A 14,120-nucleotide genomic window follows, 5' to 3' on the forward strand; every position below is an offset into this window, starting at 1 on the left:
AGACGACAGTAATCAGCTGGTAGAGCCATCTATCGGTAGGTCCGGTAGTTGAGCATCCCTCATTTCGCTAGCTTTAGACGCCTGTCCATAGCATGACACCAGGTTTACAGAAAGCAGTACGACATTGTACCAACAGATGGCACATGGCGTCGAATGTGAAATGCTACTTGTGGCTCAAATCGTAATTAGATTCTGAGAAGTTGTTATTGTGATAACAGGTACGCTATTTCCTGACCACCAGTACTGCCGATAAAACACCCGTCTGCTTTAGCACATGGCATCTTCAGACGATTGTACAAATCCATAATCAGTTCTGACTCTGCAGCGGAGTGTGCGCTGATTTGTTAGTTTCGGCAGATAAAAGCTGTGTGCCGGACCAGGATTCAAACATGTGAACCTTGCCTTTCGCAGGCAAATGCTCCAACGACCAAGCTATCCGAACACGACTCACGACCCGCCCTCACAGCCCTTGCCGACGAAAGGCAAAGGTCTCACGATCGAATACTGGTCCGGCACAGTTTCAGTGATGGAAATGGACCCAAAACGATCAATTCAGGCACACAACTTACCTAGCAGTTACTTTTATAAACTTATCTTCCCGTTGGCTTTGTAGGACTACGCTTGCTAATTGCTTTCGTAGGACATGTGACCATGTTTTTCAAAACTGATTGTGATTGGAGTTAGGGAGTAAACATTGTTTTTCATCGATTAAGATGCAGGTGTACCATAATGTTACAAAATTTATATGTTATTATGGGAAGTAATTTAAATATTTGTCATGGAAATGGTGAAGAGTAACTGTTTATAGATACAGTACACATGTCTTAAATTACACTTAATTTGAGGCACACTATGATGATGCACCATCGCTGTAGCAAAAATAGTAAATTTTTCTTTCAGTGTTGGTACCGACGAACGTAAAGTTTACATTGCAAGGTGTGTCAGCTGTTGGTGATTTTTAAGAAATTTACGAAAGGAAGTTTCGAACAAGTACTCTTGATTTAAATTCATAACAGTCGCTTCGGATATGGTGAGTGTATGATAACTGTTGAATGGATTGTGTGCACACTCTATCGTTGGAAGTTACATTTTTCGGCAGAGTTGGATGAGGTGTCAGGCAGACTATACGAGGGCCACAACAATTTTAGTTTAAGCTAAGTTAGTAAGATAATTTATGCATTACGTGCTACCATCTAGGATCGCATGGAACACACAGTTATATAATACTGTAATATGATTCATACGAAAACAGCATATGTTTTTGCCCATAAACTTGTATATTGTCATCTCCATATACTGTGGAGTCCGTCCATATAATTTCAACTGTTGTATGGGTAACCCAAAACTACTTTTTTAACACGAGAAAAAAAATAATTTTATGCTACCCACACAGCAGTTGAAATTATATGCACGGACTCAACAGCCTGAAATTTTAAAACCGAGGCTACAGCAGATTCTGTAGAAGAAATGCTACTATTTCAATAGAAGAGGATTGAATGATCACTTGAGCCAGGGGTAATTGTCAGATTTTATTGTATGCATGTGTAACAAAATTGTATTAAAAATTTATTATTATGGTGCTGTCTGTCAACATCATATGTTATTTGTTTATGGTGAAATTTAACCACAATTTGACGTGTGCCCTGTACCTGAATGAAATGATTTAGATTATGTACGTTATGAGACAAATAAACCACAATTCACAATAAATATGTGATATTTGTTTTCGTATGAATGACATCCCAACGTTGGAAGAATTGAGGATTTTAAGTTATTGCTGTGCAGTCTGGGCATTTATTTATTAATAAGCAGATTGCCTAGTTATGTATTTGCCATATCTTGTGTTAGATCGGAAAGGAATGAAATATGTGTACAAAAACATACTGATCCACATCAAGTGAATCGGATTGTTTATTTATTAAGTGGCTTTGGCTGCATGTATAAGGATCAGATCCAAACAAATATTTGCAGTGTCAGTTTTACAAAATAATAATCACATACACTAGGCCTATTTCATTATCACAGGTATATCATTATTAAATACAATAACACCATACATAATGACACATTTTTCATCTACTGTATAATCTATCTCTACACAGTTTAAATCTGTTATATCACACACATTTTGAATCTACTGCTATTCTGGCTATATACATTTTAATTTTATTACACCATACCCCTATTTCCATTTTTTTGCATGGACCGTGAATTCACCGACTGAATAGAAAGGACATTCTACAAGAATGCTTTTATTGTTTGTTTAAATTTTTCTTTAAGCCAATGTTTGAAATATAAAGTGGTAAACAGTTGAACAGTTTTATTGCCATATAAGCAGTGTTTTATCCACATTTATGTGTGTGTCTTCATTTGTGGCTATGTATGTCTTCATTTTTAATGAGTTTGTTCTAATTTTCCCATGCAAAAGTAATATTTTGTATGTACACATATTGTAGGTTAGAATTTTAAGTTTTTTCGCGTAGTGGCTTATGGCTGTTTGTTTTCTTGCACTAGCCATTATACTGGTTGCTAATTTTTGCAGTTTGAAGATTTTATTGAATCACTCAGCTGACCTCTAATTTCACAATAGCATATGTTATAATAGCATTAAAAAGTGAGAAATATACCATCCTCATAACATCATCTGTTATTAGTGTAATAATGATTCAGAGAAGAAATGTCATGGACCTTTGTTTGCTAGTTATGGTGGCAATGTGGTCCATCCATAGTAAATCTACAGTGAACCCCAAGAATTTTGGGTTTTGAACGACATTTATATTGAGTGTCTTCGGTTATGAGAATTCTTCTGTTTTTTCTTTTATTGTTCCCTAACAATGCTGCTTTAGTTTTCTCATTATTTAGGATTAGCCTATTGGTATTAAGTCACTGAGTGACAGACTCAAGTTTCATTTTGATTTCTGATATTGTATCTTGTATATTTTTCTCAATGGTTGTCATGCTAGTGGTATAGCCTAAAAATTAAAAAAAAATAGATATATTTCACTTGTTTGGAGATACATCATTCATAAACAACAGGAACAACAGAGGCCCCTGTGATAGACTGTGACTTACTCTCTTGAAATGCTGTCAGATATTTCTTTTGTATGGATTGTAGTTCTGCTGATTGTTTTGTTTTGCAGATATGATATAGTGATATCAAGAGATGTACCCCTAATTCCTTAGTGGTCAAGTTTCCTTATTTAAATGTTATAGTCAACTAGGTTTAGATAGGTCACAAAATATATTGAGAGGACTTTGGCCTTTATCTAACACCACTGAGACTATATTTATACGTTCAAATGTAACTGAAACTACAGATTTTCCTTTCTGGAACCCAAACTTCCTACCATTTATGGTGCTATTTCTCTCAAAATTCAACATAAATTTAATGTATGCTATTTTTTCATTAACTTTTTAAAAAATGGGTCACAGACTAACTGGTCTGTAGTTGTTAAAGCACATTAGATCTCCCTCTTTGTACAACAGCAAGATACTAGCTGGAAAATACTCTCCTTCAGACATGAATTAACAAAATGGCAAAGCGGTTTGGCCATTTCATATGTTGTTAACGTCAATATTTTATTCGAAAGTTCATTTGTGTAACTGGAGGTATTATTATCTTCCTTTTTTTTTTTTTTTTTTTTTTTTTTTTTTTAATCACTTTAAGTATCTCTTGCTCTGTTGTCAGGCGCACATATCTGAGGCTACTGGTGGGGTCTTGCTTATTTTTAAGTAGCTGCAGGTCTTGTAGAGGATCACTTTTCTTGTTCTGTGTCATGCTCTGGCATATGTTTGTAAAGTATTTGTTGCTAAAAACTATAGGATCTTCTATTCATTTATTGTTCACTTTGAGCATCAGGCTTTTGCTAATATTGTCTAACAGTTTTCCTATGTCTCTGTTAATCATCTTTCATGTGCTTCTGATTTTTTTCTATGACTGGGCAATGGTGTTTCATATTCATGCAAGAGGTCATGCCTTTGTGGATTTTTGCTAATATTATAAAGCTGTTTTGGTTTTTTACAGTACTCAACAAGTGAACCCTTTGTAATCCATGGCACATGCTCCTCCCCCCCCCCCCCTCCCCCTCCCCCATTTATTTACACTATCCTTGTTTGACTTGTTAGGCACTCATCTGTTGTTTTTAAGCAAATTCCAGTAAAAGGTTATATTTATCATTTAGCCTATATTATCAGAAAGGTACAATTCTGGCCAATGTTCATTTTCCACTTTTTCTTTAAAAACTCTGTGTTAGAGATGCTCATGTCTGTGTAAGAGAAACATTAATGAGTAACTACCTGTATAGAATATTTTAATTTATAGTCAGATTTCCACAATTTTTCAACTATTTTGTGACTGCAATAATTCTTGAACATACTATTGTGCAATTTTGAGCACTGGCATTTTGCAGATATGCAAATAAGGTACCTGTTATCAGTTCAGCCAAACAGCATCTCTTATTTGTGAGTATTCTAGATGTTGTTATTGTCTGAATGTGTGAGTAAATTTTTTATAAAAATTGTGGAGATTTTGATGACGTATTGTGAAATATTACCACCACTTACTCCCACCCTAAACCAGTCTTTAATCTGATAACTATATATCTTATACAATAAATTCTATTATTGTCACACTTAACACATTTTGAAACTGACTAAATCATCATCCTCAAGGCTGAAACTGTTTTTGTATCAGAAATGACTTTTCTCGTCATCTTGATAGGCACTGTGTACATAGCCCTGTACTGTGTAAGCTTTCTTGCTTTTTTACCCTTTTGGTTGAAGTGATACATTCAGAAGCCAGCTCTTGGTACCAACCAACATTTTGGAGGGAATGTTAACATTTGCAAATATCAGAATTTGAAGTACTTTTTTTTTTCTTTGCTCGATTAACAAGTAATCACAATCAAATCAGTGTTCTTAATCATTAGTATTTTGCCTGTGGCTTAAACCCACTGTAATCTGACCACAAATTTCACTTTGTATTTGGCAAGTCTTTTCTCTTTATGTAGCCATGTGAATATTATTTTGAAACTTTTTACAATTTTGTAGGAAAATGGCCAAGACTTTGGACAGTATAATTGACTCGTTTTGTGAACCCCATGCTCACTTATTGGCCCAGTTTTGTGAGTTATCTTAATTAACCTGCTTTTACTTGATCAAAAACACTTAAACCATTTAATGACTTTTTTATTTTATTTTTTCCCTTCTTCAAAAGAGCTGTACAATGCTTTTGGAGGGACTCAAACAGAACAAGAAGCAAATCTTTATATTAGAAGTAGATCACTGAACATGTTTCACCATCACAACCAGGGTGTGCTTTCAGTGGTCATTGTTGATTAGGCTGGAATTTCAGTTATTATAATGTATTTTTACAGCAATTGAGAATGGTTTGATGCTACTCTGAATAGTCCAAACATTCAGTTGTGTAAAATGATAAAATCAGGGCTAACATTTCAATCGAATTGTGTAGCACAAAGTAATTATCAGTATATTAGAAAAGTTCTGGTAGAATGTAAATAATTTAGAAGTAAAGATGACCATTCACTGAGTAGCAGAAGTGTTAAGCCATTGACAGGCACACACAAAACAAAAAGAAAACTTGCTAGCTTTCAGAATGAATCCTTTGTCGAGGTAGAGTGCAAATACACACACAAAACACACTAGCAAGTTTTCTTTGTCTTTAGTGTGTGCCTGTTGATGGCTTAATGCTTCTGATATTTGGGGAGTGGTCTCCTTTAGGCTACTCCTAAATTATTTACAAAATAATTTTAGACATCCTTGCGATATACCACTTTGAATTTACCTATTAAACAAAACAGTCATATGTTTTTCTGATCTTAACAACTCATTTGCCGTAAAGGAGCTAAAACTGTCTAATTTAATTTCTTGGTTACAATTACAAGATGTCCAATGGCCAGCTTCACACGTCCGTCCACATCAAACCCACCAACAAGCAACAGTACCTCCATTATGACAGCTGCCACCCATTCCACATCAAACGGTCCCTTCCCTACAGCCTACGTTTTCATGGCAAACGAATCTGCTCCAGTCCGGAATCCCTGAACCATTACACCAACAACCTGATAACAGCTTTCGCATCCTGCAACTACCCTCCCGACCTGGTACAGAAGCAAATAACCAGAGCCACTTCCTCACCCCCTCAAACCCAGAACCTCCCACAGAAGAACCACAAAAGTGCCCCACTTGTGACAGGACACTTTTGCGGGACTGGATCAGACTCTGAATGTGGCTCTCCAGCAGGGATACGACTTCCTCAAATCCTGCCCTGAAATGAGATCCATCCTTCATTAAATTCTCCCCACTCCACCAAGAGTGTCTTTCCGCCGTCCACCTAACCTTCGTAACCTCTTAGTTCATCCCTATGAAATCCCCAAACCACCTTCCCTACCCTTTGGCTCCTACCCTTGTAACCGCCCCCGGTGTAAAACCTGTCCCATGCACCCTCCCACCACCGCCTACTCCAGTCCTGTAACCCGGAAGGTGACCACGATCAAAGGCAGAGCCACGTGTGAAAGCACCCACGTGATTTACCAACTGACCTGCCTACACTGTGACGCATTCTATGTGGGAATGACCAGCAACAAACTGTCCATTCGCATGAATGGACACAGGCAGACAGTGTTTGTTGGTAATGAGGATCACCCTGTGGCTAAACATACCTTGGTGCACGGCCAGAACATCTTGGCACAGTGTTACGCCATCCGGGTTATCTGGATACTTCCCACTAACACCAACCTATCCGAACTCCGGAGATGGGAACTTGCCCTTCAATATATCCTCTCTTCCCGTTATCCACCAGGCCTCAATCTCCGCTAATTTCAAGTTGCCGCCACTCATACCTCACCTGTCATTCAACAACATCTTTGCCTCTGCACTTCCGCCTCGACTGACATATCTGCCCAAACTCTTTGCCTTTGAATATGTCTGCTTGTGTCTGTATATGTGTGGATGGATATGTGTGTGTGTGCGAGTGTATACCCGTCCTTTTTTCCCCCTAAGGTAAGTCTTTCCGCTCCCGGGATTGGAATGACTCCTTACCCTCTCCCTTAAAACCCACATCCTTTCGTCTTTCCTTCTCCTTCCCTCTTTCCTGATGAAGCAGCCGTTGGTTGCGAAAGCTAGAATTTTGTGTGTATGTTTGTGTATGTTTGTGTTTGTTTGTGTTTGTTTGTGTGTCTATCGACCTGCCAGCGCTTTCTTTTGGTAAGTCACATCATCTTTGTTTTTAGATACACAGTAAAGTAATTTAGATGAATGAACTAAAATTCCAATACTTAAAATTGTATCATTCAGATACTTTGCTACATGCTTATTGAAATTGTAGTTGATGTATTCAGTGGAGAGCCCTTTGTGGAATCCAAATTGTGAATGACACAGAAATTTTTATTTCCAGATATGCGCAACCATTCTCCAAAACATTTGAGAAAATAATTAATTGAAAGATATTAATATCTATTGCTCTCTTCTTAAATAGGGGCCTAACAATGGCATACTTTAGCCTGTATGAAAAGATAGATGGTAAAAGTAATGCATTAAATATATGGCCAAGTACAGAAGCTATATTAGAAGAATTTGTCTAATATTTTGCTTGAAATGTTATCAACCACATAATAATTTTTGTGTTTAAGAGTGTTAGTTATTTCCTTGGAAGAAGTTGTAGTGATTTTGAATTGATAGAATGTTTGTGGCACAAGTTGTTGCTTATAGCATACTAGGATGCTATTATTTTTATTTATTTTTTTTGTCTTCCATCACCCTTTTTGTTTGTTGCTCAGTGATTGAACCAGTTTACATTTGTCACATGATCTCACTGGGAACTCGTGCATTAAAAAGCTAATACGAATAACAGGGGCAGTTAGTACAGTTTAATACTTTTTCTCATTAAGATAAGTGAATATCTTTCCACTTCTTTCAGTTTGCTGTCTTTTCATTCAGCAGTCATTGTTCTCAATGTTCAGTTGTCAAGAATTATTCCTTGCTGCAAGTTATTACCATTGCAAGAAAATTGGTTAACATGTGACAGTGAGCTCTTTGTGGCCTATAGCTCCCATCAAAAAGTTTGGGCACATCATTCAATGTAGACATTTAACCATTTTTGTATACCGTAAGCCACTCATGTTTGCCTTCTGTCGGAAGCCGGGCAAGGCATCACTGTGCTAGTTGTGACATTTGGAGCTTGCGGTACTCACTGCAGATATTCAGCATGCTAATAGTGAACATAGTGGGCTAGCAAATGCTCTGTCTCATTGATGCCACTGTGAAGGAACTTGACCAGCTAGCACATGCCAACTCACAGGAAAGTGACAATGAACTAAAGGCTTACAGTTCCTACTTCTTCAAAAACTGAGCTACCCAATGAAAGATGTATCAGTCGCAACTGTAGTAACAACCTTCTTTTGTGAGAATACCTCATTAACCACAACTTCTGCAATTTGCCAGGATATTTAGACTCGCAGATGTAAATTGTGCGTAACACTAATGTATGTATTAAACAGAACTTGACTTTGCCAGCAGATAGACAGCTGATAGGTGTCTGTGTAAAGGAAATGCTGTTTTTGAAGTATTAAACAAAAACAGATGATGAGTAGTATAAGAAAAAGAGCAACAGTTCTTTTTTTTTTTTAAATATATAAAGTCGCTGTTTCTTTTTTGCTAATGTAGGTATATGATGTGCATCCAGAAATTAAAAGTTGACCAGAATATTATTGCACCTGAGGATGAAGGTGCTTCAGTTTGTTTATTGTGAGTTTTTGTTGTGGTATTTGATGAAGACACACTAAACCACTTGATAGTATATACACAACTGTCTTGGAATTATTCACAGTGCATTACGTTTTCCTTAGTCACCACTTTACTTGTTTACTGTAACGTCGCCATGAGTCTGTTGTAACAGCCATGGGAGGCCAAGTAAAATAATATTGTGGCTGGATAATAGGTTTTGATGGCTGCTAAAAAAGACAAAAAACATAACTAAGTAAGAAACATTTATTGGACTGTCTATGTAGGTACACTGGCTATTTCTCAACACATTCATCACCATTGTAGAGCCATTTATTGTACTGCTACAGTATGGGGCATAGTTGAGGCTGTAGGGTGGATTGTCGAAGGTCTCCCATCCAAACTATTTCGACACATATCGTGTGGTATTGGCTGTTTGGGGTCTTACATTGTTATGAACAAGCATAATGCCTCTTGCCAACATTCCACATATCTTGTTCTGTATCACCCTTCTCAGTTTTTTCAGTGTCTGACAGTGCCAATCAATGGTAAAAACTCGCACAGGGGGACATGTCAGTCCCAGAAGAAAGTGCACTTGATTTTTGTTTTTTGACAGAGACTATCTGCTTGAATTTGGTCTCCACAGGTTAACCACTATGTCGCCAATGTAGAGATTGTTATTTTGCTTGTGGTGTGGAATGTGAGACCCACATTTCATCCCCAGTGACAGCATGGTCAAGGAACTCATCCCCTTTCTCTGTGTACTGCTGCAGAAATGTCAATGCTGTGGCAATACTTTTGGATTCTGTCTTCATCTATCAGTTGCCTTGGCACCCACCTTGCACACACTTTATGAAAACCAAGCCATCGAGAGACAATTTAATGGGACGGTGAGCGAGACATCTGGGGGAATTGTCAAGAGAGTTCTGAAATTGTAAAGCTCCAATTCTGCAAAATTGCTTGCCGCACTGGTGTCGCTGGGGTCGGTCTTGCCTCCACCATTCTGTGACCGTACTGTCACTCATAATGTCGTGTCTGTGAAACATTGGCTATGGATCTCTGCTGAAGATTGTTTCTGAACATACAAAAATTGGATAATTGCATGAACCTCGCAGTTGGTGGGAGACAGTATCTGAGCAGCCATTTTATCCCATCACTGTGCAGTAACCACTGCTGCCACAAGAATGAAACTGCACTGCATTTCTCCCACGTACCTCCTCTCTGGTCCATTGCGTGTGCATTCTTATCCAACTGCTCATGCCATCTCTGGATGCAATTGGAACTTACTTTTTGAATGTACCTCGTTAAAGCAATCTAGTTGTAATTACCATAATTGTAAGTTTGAGTAGATTATTGCTGGTCAATTTGTTGTTAATATACCTTACAGAAGTAACCAGCAGTTGCTAGTTATGCCTCATAAGGTACAACTTTGACTCATTCGACATCCTTGAAGGGTTTCCTTCATTATGGTATTTACAGAACACAATGAATGAGTGAATCTTCTTTCTGATGACTTTTGGTCTTCTTTATGTTTCTGATAATTTTTTGGCTTGTTCTTTTCTTACAGGAATCTACAGGAGAGGCAGAGGCAGTTTCGGCATACGATGAAATTGACATCAAAGAGGAACCAGTACGTAATATTAATGCAAATACTCATATTTATTTTTGTGTAGCAATTGTGGCAATAAAATCTGTGCATTGCATTTGTGTGGGCCAAGTTTCTAGATGCAAAGAGAGAGAGAGAGAGAGAGAGAGAGAGAGAGAGAGAGAGAGAGAGAGAGAGTGAGTGAGTGAGTGTGGCCCAAATTTCTGATGTATTTATTGTACCACCCCTCACTAGTAATTTTTTGTTGCCTGTGGCATGCTATAGTTATGGTCACAACCATTCCACCTCCACTGCACATTACTCATTTAACAACTGCCAGATTAAAGTTTACCATTTTTAATTAGTGAGCTACCTCATTATATCTGCTAATCCATCCACCCCTCTTCAACAGATCTGTCTTGTTTACTTTCTTCAAGAAGTGTTAGTTCTGCAAGGTATGAAAGGAGAATTTCTGCGAAGTTTGGACTTTAGGAGATATGGCACCGGTAAACATGAAGCTCTCTGTGCTCTGTTTCTACACTCCTGGAAATTGAAATAAGAACACCGTGAATTCATTGTCCCAGGAAGGGGAAACTTTATTGACACATTCCTGGGGCCAGATACATCACATGATCACACTGACAGAACCACAGGCACATAGACACAGGCAACAGAGCATGCACAATGTCGGCACTAGTACAGTGTATATCCACCTTTCGCAGCAATGCAGGCTGCTATTCTACCATGGAGACGATCGTAGAGATGCTGGATGTAGTCCTGTGGAACGGCTTGCCATGCCATTTCCACCTGGCGCCTCAGTTGGACCAGCGTTCGTGCTGGACGTGCAGACCGCGTGAGACGACGCTTCATCCAGTCCCAAACATGCTCAATGGGGGACAGATCCGGAGATCTTGCTGGCCAGGGTAGTTGACTTACACCTTCTAGAGCACGTTGGGTGTCACGGGATACATGCGGACGTGCATTGTCGTGTTGGAACAGCAAGTTCCCTTGCCGGTCTAGGAATGGTAGAACGATGGGTTCGATGACGGTTTGGATGTACCGTGCACTATTCAGTGTCCCCTCGACGATCACCAGTGGTGTACGGCCAGTGTAGGAGCTCGCTCCCCACACCATGATGCCGGGTGTTGGCCCTGTGTGCCTCGGTCGTATGCAGTCCTGATTGTGGCGCTCACCTGCACGGCGCCAAACACGCATACAACCATCATTGGCACCAAGGCAGAAGCGACTCTCATCGCTGAAGACGACACGTCTCCATTCGTCCCTCCATTCACGCCTGTCGCGACACCACTGGAGGCGGGCTGCAAGATGTTGGGGCGTGAGCGGAAGACGGCCTAACGGTGTGCGGGACCGTAGCCCAGCTTCATGGAGACGGTTGCGAATGGTCCTCGCCGATACCCCAGGAGCAACAGTGTCCCTAATTTGCTGGGAAGTGGCGGTGCGGTCCCCTACGGCACTGCGTAGGATCCTACGGTCTTGGCGTGCATCCGTGCGCCGCTGCGGCCCGGTCCCAGGTCGACGGGCACGTGCACCTTCTGCCGACCACTGGCGACAACATCGATGTACTGTGGAGACCTCACGCCCCACGTGTTGAGCAATTCGGCGGTACGTCCACCCGGCCTCCCGCATGCCCACTATACGCCCTCGCTCAAAGTCCGTCAACTGCACATACGGTTCACGTCCACGGTGTCGCGGCATGCTACTAGTGTTAAGGACTGCGATAGAGCTCCGTATGCCACGGCAAACTGGCTGACACTGACGGCGGCGGTGCACAAATGCTGCGCAGCTAGCGCCATTCGACGGCCAACACCGCGGTTCCTGGTGTGTCCGCTGTGCCGTGCGTGTGATCATTGCTTGTACAGCCCTCTCGCAGTGTCCGGAGCAAGTATGGTGGGTCTGACACACCGGTGTCAATGTGTTCTTTTTTCCATTTCCAGGAGTGTAGTTGTACACGTTCTCTAGCAGCTGGAACAAAAGCATCAATAACATGCGGGTCATATTTGTATGCATGAGTTTATTTATAGTTGCTGCTTGTAATATATAAGCTCGAAAAATTGAAAACAGCTATTTAGTATCTAATACACTAAAATATCATAAAGTTATTTCTAAAATTTCACAATATAAATGGAAACTATTTTCTCAAATTGTACAGCATATGCAGTTTTTGTTTCCATTGTTGAATATTAGCAATCTTAATTAGTTCTACAATGTGTGACTGCATAATTTTTCAGTATATTAACAGTTAAAATCTGAAGATGGTACTCACAGTATAATGATAGGTCGATGGCATGCTCAATCCTTACATTCTTGAGTGTGTTTTAGTTATGCTAATGGAAAAAACATCACTCTCATTACTCTCGGATATCTCCTTCAGCATGACTCGAACTAGCACAGCTTCCTCCCAGTTGTATAATTAAAATTTCTACGTATTCTTCAACAACACTTTCATTATTGGCTGCCTCTCTGATGACAATTTCAGTACTGTTCACAATTTTTGTCCACATCTCACTTGTCACTTGATTGATAGCTGCTACAAGATTTTCAACTTCAGAGATTATGAATTTTTTATTGTTTGCGGCAGCGTAATTTTTTATTTGTGCCCGTACCTCTTCAATGACATTGAAGTGACAATGGTATGGAGGAAGCCAAACAATTTCATGCCCATGCCTTTTGGCAATCTCATCAATTACATATCCCGGAAATTGTGGTTTCCTTTGTGCCACAATTTCGAGTACTTCTGCCTTCTTCTTATCTTCTCTGAAATACACTTTTCATTGTTTCAGCCACTGAATAATGTCTTCTTTTTTCATTGCCAAAGTTGGTATCCTATCATGAACAACGGAATGATAAGGCGTATTGTCAACCTCAATCACTGTTGGATTTGTCACACTCATCATAAGCAATGCTTTGAACCACTCCAAAAAACCACACTGTTCACCTCTTCGTGGTAACCACCTGTCTTTTTTGGACAAAACATTAACAAGCGGTTTGACACAAAACTAGCTGAGGTACTTGCATGTAAAACAATAATTCGTTATCCTCTCCCAAAAGGCACTGCCACACTCCCCTCGGGCGTTCCATCACTCCAGCATCTGTGTCATGAATGGCTGGCGTTAACCCATATTTTATCTGGCCACACTATGGATTCGAATCTCGCACCCATGATTCTGCGTAGAAATCTGCAGTGCCATGTGATTACATTTGTCCTTTACATCAATATTTTGCATCCCTTAAACAATGAATAGCTGAAGTTTGTCTTTCATCACTGTACATAATGAACACAGTGAAAATTTGCTTCCTTAAAAAAAAATCATCTTTCTGAAGGTGACACCAGTAATTTAAACAGAGTGGTATGTTCCCTTCTCTTATAATAGCTATACATGTGATGACAAATAGCATCTCTCTCGAAATTGTCCAGAGCTGTCACTTGGTTTTTCCTTGGCTGCTTCTTTCCTGGTGTGTCTAGCCTTGTTGTGCCACTGTACTGTTCTTTCCCTATTGTTACAAACGTTTTCTTGCTTATTTTCAATGCTGCTGCAGTGCTCTTAACAACCTGAGCAACAGGGAACAAGTGGTCACCTTTTTCCTTTTATTTTTCAAAGTAGCCCCTCGCCACACACACAATTCACGTTCTTGGCTGTGTAGCACCTTCCTTCATTTCACTTCAGGTGTTGGGCTGGCACTACTGATTGCTCTGGACATTGTTTAAAAGGAAACAGAAGCAAATAAACACTAACAACAACAAAGCCAGAATAAACTATGAACTGAACTGTAACAC

The 14,120-nt window shown here is 39.6% G+C and overlaps 1 protein-coding gene across 4 annotated transcripts in view; it reads left to right on the plus strand.

Annotated features, from left to right (window-relative positions):
• Positions 1-83: 83 nt before the first annotated feature.
• LOC124551159 (zinc finger protein 420-like) overlaps positions 84-14,120 on the plus strand; it is a 121,636-nt gene continuing 107,599 nt past the window's right edge. The window contains exons 1-2 of one of the 4 annotated variants that reach the window (XM_047126129.1): positions 84-218; positions 10,307-10,369. Coding sequence is in view for 3 of the 4 variants with exons in the window: in XM_047126128.1 (XP_046982084.1) it covers positions 1,028-1,030; positions 10,307-10,369 (66 nt within the window). In the remaining variant the exon portion in view is untranslated. Of the gene's footprint in view, positions 219-347; positions 1,031-10,306; positions 10,370-14,120 lie in introns of those variants that run through there. The other 3 variants (XM_047126128.1, XM_047126131.1, XM_047126130.1) reach the window with 3 other exon arrangements.

This window comes from Schistocerca americana, chromosome 9, assembly GCF_021461395.2.
Source record: "Schistocerca americana isolate TAMUIC-IGC-003095 chromosome 9, iqSchAmer2.1, whole genome shotgun sequence".
NCBI lineage: Eukaryota > Metazoa > Arthropoda > Insecta > Orthoptera > Acrididae > Schistocerca > Schistocerca americana.